The sequence below is a fragment of the Equus caballus genome, chromosome 14, assembly GCF_041296265.1.
Source record: "Equus caballus isolate H_3958 breed thoroughbred chromosome 14, TB-T2T, whole genome shotgun sequence".
NCBI classification, from domain to species: Eukaryota; Metazoa; Chordata; class Mammalia; order Perissodactyla; family Equidae; genus Equus; species Equus caballus.
In genome coordinates, this window is record NC_091697.1 from 90,156,483 (window position 1) to 90,178,206 (window position 21,724).

General features: G+C 34.5%; 1 protein-coding gene across 32 annotated transcripts in view; it reads left to right on the forward strand.

Annotated features, from left to right (window-relative positions):
• ARB2A (ARB2 cotranscriptional regulator A) overlaps window positions 1–21,724 on the forward strand; it is a 383,076-nt gene that overhangs the window by 89,607 nt on the left and 271,745 nt on the right. For 23 of the 32 annotated variants that reach the window (XM_070234560.1, XM_070234566.1, XM_023618013.2 and 20 more), the window contains 2 exons: window positions 12,039–12,104; window positions 17,985–18,176. The exons of 2 other annotated variants lie outside the window; for them this stretch is intronic. In XM_070234560.1, coding sequence (XP_070090661.1) covers window positions 12,039–12,104; window positions 17,985–18,176 — 258 coding nt within the window. The remainder of the gene's footprint in view (window positions 1–12,038; window positions 12,105–17,984; window positions 18,177–21,724) is intronic. 7 more of the 32 variants (XM_023618009.2, XM_023618015.2, XM_070234563.1 and 4 more) reach the window with 1 other exon arrangement.

The window sequence follows — 21,724 nt, forward strand, 5'->3', positions numbered from 1 at the left end:
AATTTCTTTTAATTATAAACATAGGCATAAAAAATAGTAGTATTAGCAGTTTTGTGACTTTGTCACAGATAGAAATTACTTATATTTTTATATAATAGTTCTAGGTATATCTAAAATGCAGGGGGCCGGCCCTGTGGCCGAGTGGTCAAGTTTGCGCGCTCCATGGGCGCAAACATGGCACTGCTCATCAGGCCACGGTGAGGTGGCGTCCCACATGCCACAACTAGAAGGACCCACAACTAAAATATACAACTATATACTGGGGAGATCTGGGGAGTAAAAAAGCAGAAAAAAAAAAAAAGATTGGCAACAGTTGATAGCTCATGTGCCAATCTTTAAAATAAATAAATAAATAAATAAATAAATAATAGAATGCATTACATTAATAAGGAAGGACGTACATTGAAATACGTCACAAATTTGGTATTTTAAAAATTTTGGACAACTTTATTTCAATATAGTTGATTTCCTTTGTAATCCTATATATATAATTAATATTCTTTAAAAAACATTATTCTGACAAGAGTCCATCGACTTCATCAGACAGCCAAGAGGGCCTTCTTAATTTAAGAATACCTAGTTTAGGCAATTAAAATTACTCTCTTTTTACTTTACCTTCCTTAAACATCCTCTTTTGTTTTTGTTCTTTCCTGCTGGTATTAGGTTACTAATAATCCTTTAATTTGTTTGACATCCCACTCTCCCTTAGCATCTTTATTTGTTGACTTCATAACATAGGATATGCAATGTATCATCTAAGTTCAGAAAATAGATTCTAGACTCTAGAGCAGGCAGATTGCCTAGGTTTGGATCCAGACTCTATGACTTAATTAGTTGTGTAAGATTATCTAACCTTTCAAATGCTTTGGTTTCCTCCTTTACTTTATAGGGTTTTTGTGAAGATTAAAGGAATGGAGATTTATTAAAGGAACTTATGTCAGTGTGAGTGCTATGCGTATGTTTGCTATTGTTATTATTGTTTATTCAAAAAATGTTTGATTGCCATTACATGACCTGGGCCTTAGACGTTCAGCCCAGGACAAATGTATATAGTTGCTCCTTTTCCAAAAGCTTAAAGTCTTGTGACAGAGACATATCTTGGAAAAGACATTATTAATAATCCAAGTTTTTTGAAGGAGAAATGCAAGATTCTTAGCTGTGTCTTGAGGATAGGCGGCCAAGCAAGGAAGACAAGCTGAATAAGCAAAGAATGGGATGAGCACTCCAAGTAAAGCAACATCGTTTGCAAAAGCTCTGAGGTGAAAAAGATCATGTTACATATGAGAATTTCAAAGTCTGTGTGGCTTCACAATAGAGACAATGAGGAAAGAGTAGTGTAGGATGAAACTGAAAAAGTAGGCAGGGGTCAGATCTGGGAGGGCCTTGCTAGGTTTAAGGACTGGGGCCTTGTTCTTATAGCCTGGGAGGCTAATAGATTTGCATTTTTAAAGGAGTAATATGCCAGCTAACAGGAGATATGGTCTGAAGGAAGGTCTCTTACATTAGATCGAGCAGAAGGAGGCTACAGAAGCAATCCAAGGAAAAGATGATAACCTGTTGGTAGACCGGAATGGACTAGAATAGCCCTAGTAGAGATGGGGAAATATGGGGATCTTCCCATTTATCTTGAGGGACTTGATTGTAAAGGGAAGATGAAGGACAAGAAGTCAAAACATCTAGGCTTTGGCTTGAGTAGTTAGGTGGATGATAGTGCTGTTTATGGAGTTGATGAACACGCTGAGGAGGAATAGGTCTGGTCATGTATAGATGAATTCAGTTTGAATGTAGTGAGTTTGAGGTGCCTGTGAAATCGCTACGAGGAGTTAGTTATCAGTAGTTAGTTGGATACATTTACAAGTCTGTTGCTCTTGTAAGCTATTGAAGAATCTAGTCATTGGGAAGAAAGGGTGGCTTAGAATAAGGAGGACTTTTCTTTAGAGCAGGTGAAATGTGAGAGCGGTGATCCGAAGCTGATCTAGATGAAGGACAGCTGCAGATGCAGACCAGCCCTCCGGGGAATGCTAACGGAGAGTTGCGGGAAGGAATTTTATTTCACAGATATGCTGAAAAAGCAGTTACTTCAAAAGACTTTTTAAAAGTTTAGAATGTACCCGCCGAGAATGAAGTATAAAAGGTTTTAAGGGGAAAAATAGGGACGAGATGGAGATAATTTTAGTGAAATTTAAGATGTAGTTCTGACTTAAGAGGATATGCACCCAGGGTAAATGTGCTTTAGTCTCATTAGACAACTCATTGCCATTCATATCATGGTCTCTTTAATGTAAAGATGCCAGAGGAGCCCTTTTAGGTTTAGCCAAACTGACGTTATTGAATAATATGAAACTTTAATTATTAAGAAATTTTGTGTTTTTTTCTTCCTTCCTCTTTCTCTCTTTCCCTCCCTCCTCCATCTCTCCCTCCTCTCCTGTTCTCCCTCCCTCCATCCCTTCCTAGGAGGGAGCTAGGATAGATTGCTGAGTTTGGAGAAATAGTACATTAAAAGGGAAAGGTGTTCTTTCTTTTAAATAGGAGTGGATCTTTCTTTTAAATGATTCTAAGTCCCAAGGTAATAGTTGTGTGTACATTTAATTTGCATAGGATTTAATAAACAATGCTGATTGGTTATATATGTTTTTCTTAGTGAATATTTTTGAGAAACATTAAATATTTAAAAAAACTGATTGATTAAACTATGGTACATCTATACAATGGAATATTATGGCTAGTAAAAAAGAATAAAGAAGGTCTCTGTTACTGAGAGGGTAGATCACCAGGATAAATTTTTAGATGATGAAGTAACAGTTTACTTAGTCTGCAATAAGAAAGAGAAGATAATAAGAATATATTGTACAACACACTGTGTGTAGTATACTGTCTTTTTTAAGAAAGAGAGGGAAATAATACATTTTTATTTGCTTATATTGGCACTTAGAAACACTGGAAGGATGCATAAGAAACTAAATAGTAAAATTACTTATGGGGAGCAGAGTAAGGGGGAACACAATGGAGGAGGACAGGGTGGGAGTGAGACTTCTCGATGTATATTGTGTTATATTGTCTTCATTTTTAAATCTTGTGAATTTATTTCCAATACGGAAATTAATTTTTAAAATATTGTTTTTCTTTTAAATGTATTATGTACTGTTCTTTATAAAGTGAAATGGTGTGTGTTGGCAAGCACTACCAATTATTTTTCATTCATTCATTGTTCATGTATTGTGTATCTACAGTCTGCTTTATACTACAATAAGGTAGGATATAATTCTTGTTTGTAAGGTGCCCACTTCACTGGGCAAAGGAGAATGTAGATAATCATGATGGAGTGCTAAATGTCATAAGAAAGGCACAGTCATTGGTAGAATCAGTGAAAACTTCAAGTAGGAGGGAGCATTTGAATTGAGTTTTTGGGAAATTGGAGAAAAATGGGGAAAGGTAGGAGAATTTTAGGTGGGGCGTGAACATAGGCACAAACATAGCAAGCTGTAGGGCTTACTCTAGTGCGTCCTTGATGTTGACAAGCAATAATGGTGAAAATTATCCCCAAGTATAGTTGTGGTTTTGTTGTAACATTTCAAGAAATTAAAATGTTTTGATGAAAGTAAATTGTTGTTACTCTATTTGTCATCTGCCGTATTTCCTTTGAAACACTTGTAGAAATAGAGGCAGTGTCACTAGCACCTGAATTAGGAATATGAACAATGTGGTAAATTTTAAAATAATGTTTTGTTTTGATATAATTTCACACTTACAAAAAAAGTTGCGTGATTAAAAGTATCCACATAAATTATATACTACTTATATAATTTTTTCTGAACCATTTGAGAGTAAGTTGGAAACATTATGCCCTTTTACCACTAATACATGTGTGTATATTTCCTAAGAGAAAGAACTTTCTTTTCATAAATACAGTACAATGATCAGATTCAGGAAATTTTATATTGTATCAATCTACAAGCCATGTTTAAATTTTGCTGACTGTTGCATGATGTACTTAGTAGCTGATATTCTTCAAGTGCAAGATCAAATCTAGGTTCACACATTGCTTTTAGTTGTCGTGTCTCTGTTCTCCTTTAGTCTGGAACCATTCGTTAGCCTTTCTTTATCTTTCTTGACATTCACATTTTTGAGGAGTACAAGACATTTCTAGAAAGGCCTTCAGTTTGAGTATGTCATTTGTATTCCCATGATTAGATTCAGTCATGCGTTTTCGGCAGAGGTACCTTAGATACGATCTTTTGTCCTCAATGCACATTATCAAGAATACATGTTTTGGTTTGTCTCAATATTGGTGATGTCTGCCAGATTATATCATAAAGTTACTATTATTTTTCTCTTTGTAATTAATAAGTGATTTGGGGGAAGATACTTGAGACTGTGTTCTTCATGAAACTTCCACCTATTAATTTTAGCGTCCACTGATGATTTTCTAACTCCGTCATTTCTTCTTTAGGTGTTAGTTGGCATTCGACTGTAAGAAACAGCTTTCTTTCCTCTTTCTTTTTTACTTTATTCATTTGTTTATTTTTATCATTATGGACTCATGGATTCTTATTTTATTTGATGTGCTATGTAATCCGTTGCTGTCACTATTTTGATGCCTAAATTATCCCAGATTTAGCCAGAGGGATTCTCATCAAGTAGGTTTTTGTGTTCTTTTAACATTTATCCATTACCCTTTCTGTATTTTCTTTAGTTTCTGGTGCAAAAAAATTTTTTTCAGACTTATCTTGTGTTTTCTGTGCTCTAGGCTCTGAATCAGCCTTTTCTCCTAGGATCCTTGGTTCCTTCTGATGAAGAATGTCATATAAAACCTAAGCCCCTGAGTCAGCCCTTTCTCCAATGAGCTCTGGTTACTTTTATTGGGAAATTTTTATTGGGAAATCACTGAAAAATTAGAAAAAGTTTCAGCCAACAAAAATTTGTTGAGCACCTTATTCCACTTGCTTTTGTTTGAAGTACAGTCAAGTGCAAACTGTAGTCTTTATTCTCAAGGAACGTACATGAAGTAGAGGAAATAAGACTAAAAGAGATGTAATAAGCAGAAGAGTAAAAACCAGTAAACAATTACTTGTTGAATTGACTTCTGTTGTCAGAGTAAATCAGAGAAAAGCACATATTTTAGGGAGAGACTTTATGAAGATGGTGTGCTTTAAGCTGATTTTCTTTAGGAGGGGCATAATTGAAGAGCCAGAGGTATGAGAACCTTAGCTAATAGAAATAATATTTAGAGACCTTAAAATAAGTATCATTTTAAATGGTTAAAAACATACAAAAAGAAAAATAACATATAACAAAGATTAGAACACTATAAAATTATATATATAAAAATTAAGCTATAATAATTATAAATTTCCTCATTTTGTTTAAAAATGAAACAATAATCTATAATGTTAAATTTAATATATAAATCTCATCTACTTATTAAGTTTTAATACTTGTAGAAATACTACATTGTCCTGCTGGTATAATACTAAATCTGATTCTGTTGAACCATAAACTGCTCAGCCCTGAAGGTAAAAATTACACTGTGTGAATGTTCGTGACGTACTGCTCTGGGGATAAACATGTTCTAAATCAAGTCATTGCTCAGAGCTAAAATCTCCTACCAACTGCCCTTTGTCTGTTTAGAGATGAAATGAGTAAGACTGGTTTCTTAAAAGTCATGGAGTTTTTTAAATGCTATTTTTATCAATAAGCAAAGTAGAATTGAGTAACAGAGAATAGATATCGTCTTAATAGAGACGATAAAAACAAAAGTCTGTCTCCAGAATATTATTAAACTTCCAATATAGTAAAAGCTCATAATAATCAAACTACGTTTACATTTGTGATACATTTGTAAGTCAGACTGCCCATACTGACTCCTCTTGGCTTATCTGTGAATTCAGAGCTTCGTAAGCAAATGAATAATGTTGAAAGGATTTGCCTAGGTAAAACTAAACTGTTTGCAACTGTTCTATGAGTATCTGTTTAATACAAACATCATATACATAATTATTTTAAGCAGAGGAGAACTGAGAAAAACTGTCACTTCACTGTACTAAATACAAATCATTTAATTTTATTCCATCAATTAGAACTAGATTTCTGCTAGGTAACAATTGTTTAGCCTAAGGCCCTTTAAAAGTTGTTCCTTTTTAAATATATTATAGTTCATATTTTACTAATTCAGGTAGGTAGTCAGTTGAATCTGTTTTCTGAGATTTTCTTTGATTACAAGAGGCATAGAATTTCATAGATATAGTTAAATCTTTCAGAGTTTTTCTTTTGGTTCAGTTTATCCACCCTTACACCCCAAATCAGGATACTCTTAGCTTTTAGTTGTCCTCTCTACGGATGGATGTAATTGAAGATTTATGGATTTTGGTGTTTTGTGTCTTGGGCTGAAGCTCTTAATCTCCTAATGGGCCCAATATAGAAATATTTATCTTACAACATTAATAAAGTTGTGAAATAAAAATTGTTATTACTGTGAGTAAATCTGGCCAAATTTAGTTTGTTACTAATGAGAGGATTTTCTTCAGAGTAAGAAAGAAGCTTGACAATCTAATAGTAAAGTGATCTTTATATTTTTATTTAAAATATTTGTATTCTCTTCCATCTTTTCAGCCATATTTCTTGTTGTATATTCCATTTTATGTCTCAAAATCAGTCTCAAAGGGTCTGAAGTACCGTCTGGGAGGCTTCTTGGTTTCACTACCCCCCTCGTTAAATTATAATCTGCTAGAATAATTTCAGTGCTTTTGCAGGGGTAAAGGGTATCAGTGTTGGCTTCTTATTTAATTAAGGATCAAAAGTAATACCGAAATGAATGAAGTATGAAATAAGTGCACAGCAAGTGCTCAATAAATGTCAAGAGTAAATTTATTGGAAGTACTCCATTGAGAATTGGTTTTTTATCTGACTTCATTTTCCTTTTTCCTCTAGCATATTTCTTTGATCACCCTTGTTCTCTTTGTTAAAATTTCCTTTAATTCCTGGATGGAGAAAGCTTGAGCTAGAGAAAAGTCTCCTTAGAGGGCATTATTCTATTGGTAGCCAAGGGATCTATTTCATGAATATATAATCTCAAAATTACTTTCCTTTCTCCTCCATTGTGCGTTCATTTAATTTTATCTATATGGCTACTTCTTAGGAATCAAAAGAAATCCAGGAAAATTTTCAGGTATAGTAATTTTTTTCTTTCAGATAACACTATACTGCCTCACAGGTAGTGCGAGTACCTTATAACAGAGTATTCTCAGTTCTTCCCCTCCATGACTTATAACCTTGCTGTCATTCATTTTACTTTTCTATAAGCCATAATCACCAAATACATTGTTGCTATTATTTTGAACAAACTGTTATCTGTTAGATCAATTAGGAATAAGAAAAATAAAAAATTTTATTTTACTTTCATTTATTCCTTTTCTAACACTTTCTTTAGGTACATCCAAATTTCTGACGTATATAATTTTCCTTCTCTCTGAATAATTCCTTTTAACATTTCTTGCAAGGCAGATCTACTCATGAAAAATTCAGTTTTTGTTTGAGAAATTCTTTATTTATCTTTCACTTTTGAAGGATAATTACACTGGATATAAAGTTATAGATTGATGTATTTTTTTCTTTCAACACTCTGAATATTATAGTCCACCCTCTTGTTGCTTGCATGATTTCTAAGAGAAGTCTGATATAATTCTTATCCTTTTCCCTCTGTAGTTAAAGTTCTGCCCACCGCCCCCCGCCACCCCATCTCCCCGAATCCTCCCATGCCAGCTTTTTTCCATATTTTCTCTTTGTCTGTGGTTTTGTGTAGTTTTAATATGATATGTCTAGGTGGAGCTTTTGGTATTTGTCCTGTTTGGAATTCTCTGTACCACCTGGATCTGTGGTTTTGTGTCTGTCATTAACTTTGGAAAATTCTCAGCTGTTATTACTTCAAATAATTCCTCTGTTCCTTTCTCTTTCTTCTCATGGTAATTCCCGTTATGTGTATGTTAAACCTTTTGTAATTGTCCCATAATTCTCTGATATTCTGCTGCATTCTCTTATCTTTTCTTCCCTCTTTGCATTTCAGTTTTGGAAGTGTCTATTCACATATCTTGAAACTCTTTGATTCTTTCTTGGCATTGTCCAGTCTACTGATGAGCCCATCAAAGGCGTTCTTCATTTTTGTTAGTGTTTTTGATCTAGCATTTTGTTTTGATTCTTTCCTAGAGTTCCCATCTCTCTGCTTACATTACCTGTCTTTTCTTGTATGTTGTCAACTTTTTCAGATAAATCCTTTAGCATATTAACCATAGTTGTTTTAAATTCCAAATCTGATGATTCTCAATTCTCTGCAATATCTGAGGCTGATTCTGATGCTTGATTGCTGTCTTCAGACTCTTTCTTTTTGCCTTTTAGTGGGCCTGATAATTTTTTGTTGAAAGGCAGACATGGTGTATTGGGTAAAATGAACTTTGGTAGATGGGTCTTTAGTATGAGGTTTCATGTTTATCTGGCTAGGAGTGAGGCTTTGTTTACTATTTGCCGTAGCTGTGGTGTCCAAGGCTAAAATTTCTTCTAGTGTCCTTGTTTTTATCTCCCCTCTTTCCTTTGAGTTTTCCTAGAGACCTTAAAGATAGTGTGAGTCTTGCAGTTCTTTTGGCTGTATTGCTTATTATTTTATAGGATCCCTGTTAATGTGGTAGTAATGTGGGTAGGGGTGGGAGGTGGGGAGGAAACAATCTATAGTCTATGATTGAGTCTCAGTCTTTAAGTGAGCCTGAGTTAAGCATTTTTCTTCCACTGTGTCATTTAGGATCCAGTAACATAGTTTCCCTTGCTGGCACGCTTTATTAAGGAGAAGAGAGTTCTGTAGTATTTCAAAATGGTTATCTTTCCCCTTCCTCTGTTAGAAGCAGGTGGAGATTTTTCTCAGGTTTTCACGGTGAGAACCTAGTGAGGCTTTTGGAGGTAAAACTCACATAATTTGGGGGGATCTTTCAGGCTGTGCCACCTCCTAATTTTTAATTCTTAAGCTAGTCCATACTGAGCCTTCAGAAATTAATCAATTACAGTTGAAAGTGTTCCTACCTCAGTACTGGCTTTAGCCAACACTCTGCACCTGGGCTTTCGCTCCCTATAAGCCCTAATTCTCTCCACTTTTCAGGATGGCAGTTTTCTCTATGACCTCAATTCTCTGAAGAATTTAAGAAGAGTTGTTGATTTTCAGTTTAGTCAACTTTGTGTGTGTTTATGTGAGGATGGGAGTGACTGTTTCCAAGCTCTTTATATTTCAGACCAGAAACCAGAAGGTTCTTATGTTTCTAATTAGAATGAAGATTTCACTTTAGAGCATGGTTAGTCTCTTAAGTCTTTTCTTTTTCATGTATGAACTTCACTGGAAACAATGTTTCCAGTGAATATTTGAACATAGATTACTTTTGGGCTGAGAGACTTTTTCCATCTCCTTTTTGAAATTATCTTTTCATTTGTTGATTTTTCTAAATGCGGACTGCAATCCCATGCAAGCTGGAAGGCAATAAATCCCTGATGCTGTCTTTCTAAGCCTCAATTGAGCAATTAGGAAAGGTTTTTAAAACTCTGAGCACTTATCTACCTCAAAAGATTAGAAACGATGAACAGTGAGGAGCACACAGTTTGTGTATCATTTCGAAGTACCTTCAATGTGCTAGGCACTATCCTCTGTGGGTGCAAAGAAGAGTAAAGGTAGGATACCCAAATCGTAGTGTTCTAAAGCTAGTCAGGTAACACACAGTTGCATGGTATCAAAGTCATTTCTTAGATGATGATATTCAGTCATGTCCAGAGAAGCTTAGAGGTGGGACACTATGTCTTACTTTGGAGGATTGGAATGAAGCAGAAAAATTTATGGAATTTACTGCAGCAGTGGACATATGATCTGCCTCTTGGAGGATGACTAGGGCTGAGGAGAACTTTCCAGGCAGAGAGAACTGCCTATAAGGTAGATGCTTTAGTCTGTGCTTGCTTTTCCTTCAAGTCAGGAATTGGAGAACGAGGCAAATGGGGCAAGTTAGGCAGTCTTTCTCCAACTCTACTCGATGTATGGTTTTATTGTTTGGTTTGATATATTGTGAAGTCCAAAACAGACAGTTGGCTTATATTGTTTTTCAAAGCCAAATGTGAGCAATTTTTGCATTGTTTTGTACTATCTTGTAGTGTAAAAATTGATAATTAACTCTAATATTCTATTTCGTGTTGATGTAAGGTAGGAACTGCCAAAATAGTTTAGTTTTTTAATTCTCAAATTATGTCTCAAGTTATTTTACATAGTGGTAGAATTCATTTGGGTTTGAGTTAAGTTTGGTTCTATTGTTGCTTTAAATGTAAATAGATTTTATGATTTCATAGATAAGTTTTCAGAAATGAAAGGCCATATATTTTAGCGAATTTCATTTAGTCAAACCATTTCTCTTGGAGTGGCATCCCATTATATAACTTTATACATATTTTTAGTCTTCATCCTACGTATTTTTATTTTACCCTTTCAGGTCTTCAAGGTCTGGCGAAGGTATAATGAACATAATCGTAACTACTACATAATTCAGCAATACTACTCCCATTACTAACTAGCAGATTATTGCCTAGTTGTAGTGTCGGAGCCTTTGAAATTACCATTACCAGCCAAGATAAAGCTGTTCTAGCATACGTCTAATATACTGTTGCTAAAATGAATGGATACGTATACATAGACGAAAGAATTTTGGACTCCTTAAAGAAAGCAGCATAGAGAATCTATTTTAGATTACAGAATACAGCAACAAAGCAATTGACATCTTAATTTTCTAAAAAAATCATCTTCTGATTTTGTTTCATAAAATTTAACTTTTAATTATGTACTGCTAAAATTATTCTCTGAGATATTGTGCACAGATGATTAAAGACATTTTTGGAGGGAGAAACACTCCTTAAAATGACCATTAAAGCCTATTAAATCATTGCCTTTACTCCAGACATCTCTTTCTTCCCTCTCTTTTCCTTCCTTAATAGAAGTAGTGTATTAGTTTTCTATTGCTGCTGTGACAAATTACCAAAGATTTAGTAGATTAAAGCAACACAAGTATCTTACAATCCTGTAGGTCGGAAGTCCAGTATGAGTGTCACTAGACTAAAATCAAGGTGCAGACAGGCTGTGTTCCTTTCTGGCACCTCTAGGGGGAGAATCTGTTTACCGCTTATTTAAGTTGTTGGCAGAATTCAATTCCTTGCAAGTGTAAGACTGAGGTCTTGTTTCTTACTGGCTGTAAACTGAGCGTTGTCCCACCTAGTAGAGGCACCACACTTCTTGGCTTATGGCCTCTTCCTCCGTCTTCAAACCCAGCAATGGCTACTCTAGAGCTTCTCACTCTGCATCTTTCTGAGACACTGTTTGTCTGTAGTTGTCCACTTTTAAGGGTTTATATGATTAGATTGGACCCACTCAGATAATCCAGGATAATCTCCCTATCTTGTGTTCTTAACTGTAATCATACCCACAAAGTCCTTTTTACCATGTGATGAGACATATTACAGGTTCCAGGAGTTAGGATGTGGACCTCTTTGGAGAGCCATGTTTCTCCCTACCACAAACAGTAATACTAACTGGTGCCTGACTTTACTGGATCAGTTTTCCTTTTCTGTTTAGAATACCTCTGACCTTTCCCTGTTTGATTCAGTGGATACCAAAGAGGTGTTAGGATTCAGAGTCGCGAGAGGACTGTATTAGATATAATACTTACAGCGAAACAGATTCTAGACACGCTGAAGAAAGAAAATCTGCTTTTGGAATATTGCTTTGAAAAACAAAGTCTTTGTATATTTTTGTGAGTTTACATTAACTGGCCCTAATCCTTAGTATTACTTAACGTCCATAGTTATTCACACAGTAGCAGGAAGTGAACCATTACAGATAATCAGCAGAGAGTCTCTTAATTTAGTATTAAAACATTCCAAGATAGAGAGGTACTCATTGAGAACAATAACATAATAGTTTATGTGAATTTTGATAATGGGCAACATTGCATCTTAATGTTTTATTTCTTTTTACCTAGATCATCACGAAGTATGTATATGATCTCCTGGAAAAAGACTGTAATTTGAAAAAAATCTTTATTCCAGTAAGTCCAATTTTAAAAAATGTTTATTTATACTTCCAAATGAAATAGTTTTCAATTCAGAAGAAAAATTTTTAACTTAACTGTGATAAGTTTAAATGTTAAGGTCCTAATGTGTTGATATAAGATAATATTAAGTGCCTGTCAGTATACCTCATCTCATTGTGCACAATAGTTCCTAAAAGGTAATACTCTTTTAGTCTAAATGAAAGAAATTCCGATTTCCAGTCTTTTTTGAAAATGATGATACAGTTAAAAGGACTACTTCTTCCTCTACCCTTTCTCATTTCATTGGTATGCTTTATTTTACTTATCTGAAGTAAACCAGTATACTTTTTATTGCGCTAGACATTCACCATCTCTTTAATCATTTCATGATATTTTAAAATTATATGTTTTATTTCTATGTTGTTTCCTCTGCACATTCCCAAATCCATTTCTGGTGCTTCCTGTTTTATAACACTGCTCCTTCCTTTTTTGGCAGAACACTTTTCTGAAATTTTGCACATTTTGCCATTTCAGAGTGAAAAAGTTTAAGATTTGTTCTCTGACTCAAATTCTCAAAAGGAATTTTTTAAATGTAAAAGAGGAAATATTAAGCTATCAAATGAAGAAGTAGTAATCTTATGGGTGAAATGACGGTGGGACTAGATTAGGTGATCTTTGCTGTCCCTGACAACTCTTTGATTTTATGATATATGAGTGTCTGAAAGACTTAATGAAAGTAATTATTTTAAGGCATAAAACTTTGCATATGAGTAATTTCATTTACATGAAATTTTGCGTGAGATTTTTAAATTTGGGGGGTAATGTTATTCTGCTATGAACTGGAGGTTTTGAGGATTTATTAATGCTATCACATCCTCGCAAATTAATTCCATAGTTCAATATTTTAAAAAAGAAATCTATTTTATATTTAATTTTCTATAGATAAGCTCAAGTGCTGGGTCACATTGTTAATCATTTATTCATTTATTTATTGATTCAACAAATATTTATTTAAGGGTCTTCTAGGTGCCAGGCACTGTTCCAAGTGCTTGTGATGTAATGGTGAATAAAATATCATTTTATGTAATTACTAGGCCAACCCCTGTTTATTTGGAAATTTTCCTTCCTTTAGAAATACATGAATACAGGGTGTAGTGGTTAAGTTCATGCACTCCGCTTTGGTGGCCCAGGGTTCACAGGTTTGGATCCTGGGCACGGACCTACACACTGCTCATCAAGCCATGCTGTGGCAGTGTCCCAAATGTGAAATAGAGGAAGATTGGCACAGATGATAGCTCAGGGCCAATCTTCTTCAAACAAAAAGAGGAAGATTGGCAACAGATATTGGCTCAGGGCCAATCTTCCTCACCCTCCCCCCCCAAAAAAAAAGAAAAGAAAAGAAATACATGAAAACCAATATTATAGTATCTTTTGGAGAGTTAATATGCCAGTCTTCTTTGGATTCAAACCTCTTTTTTAGTTTTTTGTTTTTTTGAGGAAGATTAGCCCTGAGCTAACTGCTGCCAATCCTTCTGTTTTTGCTGAGGAAGCCTGGCCCTGAGCTAACATCCTCTACTTTACATGTGGGACGCCTACCGCAGCGTGGCTTGACGAGCGGTGCCATGTCTGCACCTGGGATCCGAACCAGCGAACCCCAGGCCACCAAAGCAGTGGTGCGCACTTAACTGCTGCGCCACCAGGCCAGCCCCTTTAGTTTTACTTTAGGTCTACTGTTTTACTCTATTAAAACTATATATTGAATTTGATCTTCTGAAAAGGCAAGGTAGAATTTTTTCCTTTTGTCCAGTCTTCCTTTCTTGTTAATTTTAATTCTTTCAAAGTTTCCAAAGAATGATATTTAAAGACCCTTAGGTAAATTCATTGTTACAACACAATTACTAACTGAGTCCTTTAACTCTGTAATACTTTTAGTTTCATGGAAACTTTAAACTCAGCCCCCTGGATTACAAGAACAAATCACAAGATAATTGACTATATAGATCATGTTATATGATTGTTTCATTAATTGTCTTTATAGAAAACCTGAGATTAGGTTTCAGAGGACTATGTTTTCTAGATCTGATTATTTTCCTTTCATTTAAATTTAGACTATAAAGCTAATAAGCATAGAGAAACTTTCCATAATATAAGACCTATAATAAGTATCATGTCCATTTTTGATTAGAAAAGATTCCCTAATTTTATAAACTAAAAGAAACCAAAAAAATTTTTGTTTTAGGAAATAAATATCTCTCCTTAAATTATTATCACGTTTTACATAGCTGTGAAATTTTTCTTCTGTAACTAATAATTTTCTCCTGAGTTCTCTTAAATCCCAAAAGCTAGCAGTAAGAGTAGTTTTTCTCTGTTTTTTTGTACAGAGTTCTCTTTTCTAAAGGAATACCACCAAGTTCTTTTTTTCCCTGATGATGAACTAAGTTTTAGTTTTATAGTTGAACTATTTAATAAGGAAAGAAAAACTCATTTTCTGTTTTTGTTTTTTTAAATAATAGAACTTTATAGAAACCCATGATTTGATGGTAAAGCTCATGATCATGTCTCATGTTTACTCTCCACCTCACTTATATAGGTACAAAATATTCTCAATTGTAGTATCTCATACTTGTGTAGAATATTGAATACATGAATTAACTTAATAATTTAACTACAAATTTTCATTCAGTTTTTTCAATCATGTTTAAATGAACATCAAATTAGTGGGATTCATGAGTATCCCAAAATGAATTTTTTTTTTTAAGATTTTATTTTTTTTCCTTTTTCTCCCCAAAGCCCCCCAGTACATAGTTGTATATTCTTCGTTGTGGGTCCTTCTAGTTGTGGCATGTGGGACGCTGCCTCAGCGTGGTTTGATGTGCAGTGCCATGTCCGCGCCCAGGATTCGAACCAACGAAACACTGGGCTGCCTGCAGCAGAGCGCGTAAACTTAATCACTCGGCCACGGGGCCAGCCCCCAAAATGAATTTTTAACTGCTAAAAATTGTTTAGTGCAGTCTCACTGACCAATTGGTGTTTGAAGGTGATTGGTCAATAAAGTGAGGCATGGCACACTGGAATGACCTTTACATGTATTCTTTAATGAAAGCTGAGCTTAATGAATTACCATTGTTTCAAGATAAATGGCCTTGGAGCAGCCATTTCCAAACTTCATTAAGTTAATGAAGGAAAATTTATTATATAGATATTTACTATTTAAAATTAGCACTGACTTTTTAAAGTGTAACTTTTGTTACCAACTGCAAGAGTCAGAGTTCTGTGTTAAATTGAGATGAATATTAGCCAATGACCAGCTCTTACACCTCAATCATTAATACCATTACATTGTTCATTTTCATTGTTTTTTTCGCTTGAATATTCTGATGTTCTCATATTTTACAGTCAGCTTTTCTGGATGTTCAAGTAACAAGTTTTATTCAGTTTTTCATGGCTACCTTAATTTGCCCCTTAAAAATGCTTCAACGGCATTATAATATAAAAAACACATTTTGTCTTCTGAAAATAAGTACTCTTCGAATTTTAAAGTGATTACTGTGGAATTTAAAGTGCCAACATTCCATTGCTTAAAAAATTGACTCAGTTCCTTGGTAAAAGGGGACTTAGTTAAATAGAAGAAGGGAGCAGTGATCAGCACCTGCTGGAAAGTCTATAACTCCAGGTTTTTTCATTAAGATAAACAGATGTCCATTTCCATAGCTATTCCAGGATCCATTAAGGCCTCACTGACTTTAAGAGGCACTTTTAATTCTGTGTGTTTAGACATAGTCTTGGGTAAATGAATGACTGGAAACCTCTGTGGCCCCTTTTTTATTGTACACTGACAGCTTTGCTTTTTAATTTTTTCCTTTGTTCTTATCACCATTTTCTTTTTCTTTTTAAGCCACTTAGAGTGATTCCTCTGTTTTCATATGTTTGTAGGTAAAAGGGAATTTTTCTTCTAAGGTTTGGTTTTCTCCTGTCTCTCACCCACTTCTCTTCCTCTTTGACTTCAGTCATGCCTGCCGTCATCATCCTAATTTCCTTACTCCGGATATCGCATGCAAGTGAAGCTAATGTGATCGTGTTACACTTCTTACTTCTCTTCCTACATACTTAATTACTAATAATAAGATACAGTTCTGTCATTTTAATTGTTAGCACTGTGTAACTCTTATAAGATTCTTTATAATCATGCATTGGTTTAATCTTCAATATATGCTTTCTGAACCAGGCAAGTATTATAACCAGTTAAAACGATGCATTATTTAGTTAAATACTTTTAAAGGGATTTGCTGGTGATACTTGATAAGATTCCTTAGTCCAAAAGTTCGTTTATTGCTGTATTTACTAAGTGCCTACAATGTGCCAGCCTCTCTTTTAGGCATTGGGAATGTAGTTGGATACAAACAGAAAACTCCATGCCTCCTCAGGTTTACATTTTAGTGGAGGGAGCAGATTGCTAATAAATAGTTATACAAACAAATACATGAAATAAAGCATACAACGTGTTAGATTGTGGTATGTGCTGTGGAGGAGAATAAAACCGAGAAAAGGACTAGGGAACTCTTGGGGAGATGTTTAAATGGGGTGTTCAGGGAAGGCTTCACTGAGAAGAGGGTCTTTTTCTTAAGCCCTGTGGCCGTGCTCTTCTCGCTGAAATAAAAATAGCTAAGCATCTATTTACTGACACCAGTCTGATTGTTTTAGAAGTAGAGAAATTTTAATTTTTTTCTCTTCCTGGGAGTAGTGACTAGGAACATTTAGAATCCAGGGCATTTTTTGGTATCTAAAATTTTTTTGTCTATTTCTTATTTTGATAATCATATGAATATATATAGATAGTGTTGATGAAGTGAATAGCTATTGCATTACACTGCATGTGGACTCACCTTCTCTATTGAGGATGTGTATATTACCAGCCATCAAGACTTTAGTTTCTGGCTGTGACCTGGCTGCACAAAGCCTTGCATTTCCAGATACTAGCCACTGCTGGTGTGGAATACCGCTGAATGCGTGCAGGGCATATGTGATAAAAGGTGGGGAAGTTATCCCTTCCTAGAAATCTTTTGAGTCTTTCAAATCAAATCATACATCATCTAGTTTAAACCTAAATATTAAGTACATTGAAAATGAATAAAAATATTGACTTTTTATCCCATAAATAACTAATACATAAAATAAGGTTACTGGAATACACAGATAGTATTCCTTCATAAAATAATTGTTATATAAATTGTGTATTCACACTCTGAATGAAATTTCAAAGTCCGTTTACATAGAAAAGTTTTTTAAATTTTTTAAATCATTCCCTCTCCCATATTTTAGAAGTTTAATAGTATTCCTGCATAGCATATGATTTTCCAATAATTTTGTTCTCCAATTGGGTTTTTGTTTTCTATTATAGGGCAGTATACTTCTATTATAGAAATATAGACTTAATAGCTGTGTGACCTTGGGCAAGTCATTTAAACTCTCTAGGTCTCAATTTCTTCATCTATAAATGAGTATAATAACAGTACCACCTTAATGGGATTGTGATTGAGATAATATATTTAAAACGTTTAGCATAGTATCTAGACCACTGAAATACTCAAAAGTAGGTATTTTTATTTATAATGATAATACTAAATATACAATAATAATGTAGGGAGACATATGTTTCCAATATTCTTTTTTCATATTTTTATGTTTAAATTACTATCATGTCTTTTTTGCTCATCTACCTTGTATGTAATTGTTAATCTCTAGTGGATATTTTAATTTTATTTTAAAGTTTTTTTTACTTCTATTATTCTGTAATAGCCATTCTATAATTTGTAGTAACCATTAGTTGTTTTCTCATTTTATGTCTATGCCTGATCAGAAAACATTTATTTATTATTTAATTTTTTTTAATTACAGGTAGATGCCACTGAGAGTGAACCAAAGAGTTTTATCTTTATGAGTGAGGATGCTTTGACAAATCCACAGAAACTGATGGTTTTAATTCATGGTAGTGGTGTTGTCAGGGCAGGTCAGTGGGCTAGAAAGCTTATTATAAATGAAGATCTGGACAGTGGCACACAGATACCTTTTATTAAGAGAGCTATGGATGTAAGTGCAATTTCCTTTATATTTTTTTGGCATTTTGTCGCTCTGTTTTATTGTATGTTATAAATTATTTTATCATGTCTCTTCAAAAGTATATCCTAAACATAATCTTATCTTTAAATTGTTATTATTTGTCATGAAAGATTATTCTGCATTATTTTGCAGTTACAATTTAAAAAAATGGTATCGTACGTATACAAAGATTTAGATAATGTCTTTGAAGTGAATATTTTTTATTCTAAATTTTTTGTTTATTTTTACATAAAATATCACTTTGACTATCAAATACTTATCAGTATTGGAAATACTTCTGAAAAAAGTATCTTGACTAATTTTGTAAATCTTTGCCTGCCTAATTTAGTGAATTTGGAAACTAAAAGAAATCTACTACCTTAAATTAATCTTTTTCTTTAAAAGAAGAGTTGGAATAAATCAGAGTTTTTTTGTTATTTCTTTAACAGAACTCTTTAGAGCCCACAAATAAAATGCCTTAAGCATAAGACATAGACATACAAAATGGTAAATTGCAATGTTTACTGAATTACTTCATTCTTATTTGAATTCAAACTTTTTAGAAATTGGTATTTTAAAATTGTGGTCAAGGTTTTCTGTCCTCTAATAGTGAAATTGTTTATTCTGACCTAGCATTGTTACATCTTAATATTTGGCTACTTTTGTTTTACTGTCTCATTCTTAAGTTCTGCAACAAATAGCCAAATTTTGCAAAGTGTGAGTTTCTCTCACATATGAGTAGAGGTTTTCTTTAGAAAAAAAGCGAAGTGGCATCTTGTATAAAAGGTTTAATATAAGAACATAAAGTTATTCAGTAATATGTGTGTGCATGTAAGCTTTATAAGAGCTATGTTACTACATTTTTGTAATTAAAATTGGAAAGGGATTCTTGATACACTGATAAATGCAAAGGTCAAAGATAATATGTTCCATACTCTGTTAATTCTGAAATATAATAATAAGGCCCAGCCCAGCTCCTAAAGAATATTTTTGGTAATAGATTATGAGGGCCTTAAAATGCTACAAGGAGACTTTCTTAAGTTAATTGTGTATTTTTTCAGTCTTCCTGGATATACAAAGAACACAGACATTGCTTTTGATTGGTTGCAAGCTTCAGTAGTGCATTTTTAGTAGAATTTAAGTAACTAAAATAATTGAAGTTTAGATTGAAGTAACACAAAATATTAAACTGTTTCATGTTTCGAGTTACGAATGGTGAAATCAACTCTTTCTCTGACACATTGGTTTGTGATTAGAACAGATCTTGTCGATGTATTTTAAGAACATTATATGTGGAATGTGATCACAATTCATCGAATATTTGAAAATATAATTGAGTAAAGAAGATCAGGTATTTGTAATAGTATTTGGTGAAATATTTTATGTAATTATGTTGTCCCTTCTACTAGATCAACTAAGCCTTTCCCATTCTGGAATATATTTTGTCATAGAAGTTTTTTGAGGAGGAAGAGTATATGAGACGCCATGCCAGACATCTTTGAACAAACTGTCTGTTGACATCCCAAACAAAAGGGAGGAAGTTTGTCAGTAACGTTAGAGTAGTGAGGAGTTTTGTTCTTATAAGTAGGAATAGTGTTTTGGGGATAAGAGCATTTCATTGCCTTAACTTTTTTCTGCTTTTCTCTGTCATAGCATCTCATGATTCCTTGAAAAACAGCAGATGATTTCTAAGTACTTTAGCGTATTTAGTATTTAGTATGTTGTGTACTTTGAAAATTTTGTTTATATACTTTATTCTCTTTATTTTATAAAAACTGAATATGAACTTTATTGTGGTAACTTTCTACCTGGTGAACATTTAAAGATGGATCTCTCTTTTTAGTCCAGATAAAGTGATTTTATTACTTTGGCTTTACCTTTTCCTAGTGTTTTTCTGGCAGTTCTTCAAGGGCAGCTCTGCGTTTGTGCATGTATGTTGAGAGGGACAGCTAGGAAAAAGGCTGCTATTTTAGGAAGCAGGCAGAGGAAGACTAATAGGGAGAAAGAAGCTATCTCATCCTTACTTTTTTTTTTTTTTAAAGATTTTATTTTTCCTTCTTATCCCCAAAGCCCCCTGGTACATAGTTGTATATTTTTAGTTGTGGCATGTGAGACGCCACCTCAGCATGGCCTGATGAGTGGTGCCAGGTCGGCACCCAGGATCTGAACCAGTGAAACCCTGGGCCGCCGAAGTGGAGTCCTCGGCCTTAACCCCTCGGCCATGGGGCCGGCCCCCTCATCCTTACTTTTTACTCAGATTAGCTCTACTTGTTTTTACTTTTTTGAATTTTTTTCTAAAATTGTATTTAAAGAAAGGTTTCCATAGTTTATAAAAAGGCTGGGAGTCACTACTCTCTTGTTCATGGTCTGTCAGTTTTCATATCGCAACTGAAGTAAATTCTACTATTTTTCAGGCCAGACAATACCATTTCTATTCAGGGTTGTTAATAATATTTCTGCGATATTCCTTGCAGATTTTTAGTATAAGATTAAATGCCCTAAAATTGGATTCTCATCACTGAAAAGTTAAAACTTTTCTCCAGCACTACAACCCTCCCTCTAACAGGACTGTTTTGTTAAAAAATATTATGTTTAAATCTGTAGAGCCACTTTGGTTGAACCTGGGGTGAGGATTAGAACCACTGCCACAACAGCCCCTGAGATTTCTTCCCTGAACCCCGGAGCTCCATAGATCACTGTTTGAAAACTACAGATATTCCACTCCTTGCATTTTAGATACTTTAGAACTTGGTTATCAAAAATGTATTAAGATTTCATACTGGAGAAATAGTACATATCAGATAAATCCCACAGTACTTCTGAGGTTGCCATAGCTAATATTTTTAGTGTGTAACAATCTTCATTGCATAATATTTGGAGTAAGAAATAGTATATCATATAGCCAAGTACTAATTATTCAGTGTCTGATTGTGCAGTTTGAGAGTTACTCATACTTGTGTCTTCTTTGATTTTTTTCTCATATGCATCTTTTTAGGTATTTCGGTTGGTTTCTATGAAAGAGGCAAGGAAAGTAGGTGACACTTAAGTCATTTAATTACTAATTGCAGGGGTGGAACAAGGGTGCAAAATTTTTTTTTTTGAGAAAGATTAGCCCTGAGCTAACTACTGCCAATCCTCCTCTTTTTGCTGAAGAAGACTGGCCCTGAGCTAACATCCATGCCCACCTTCCTCTACTTTATACGTAGGACGCCTACCACAGCATGGCTTTTGCCAAGGGGTGCCATGTCTGCACCTGGGATCTGAACTGGCGAACTCCGGGCCGCTGAGAATCGGAATGTGTGACCTTAACCGCTGCGCCACTGGGTCTGCCCCAGGGTGCAAAATTTAAGGAGTCAATCACTCTCAGGGTTGTGCAGTGCTTATAGGACCCTGAGAGTGAGTGCTTCCTTAAATTTTGCACCCTAGGCACCTCACTGGTCTCTCTGCTTTGACTGTTTGAGATGTACTGTCAAAAAGTTTTATGGGAGCCGGCTGCCTGGCCAAGTGGTTAAGTTCGCACGCTATGCTTCAGCGGCCCG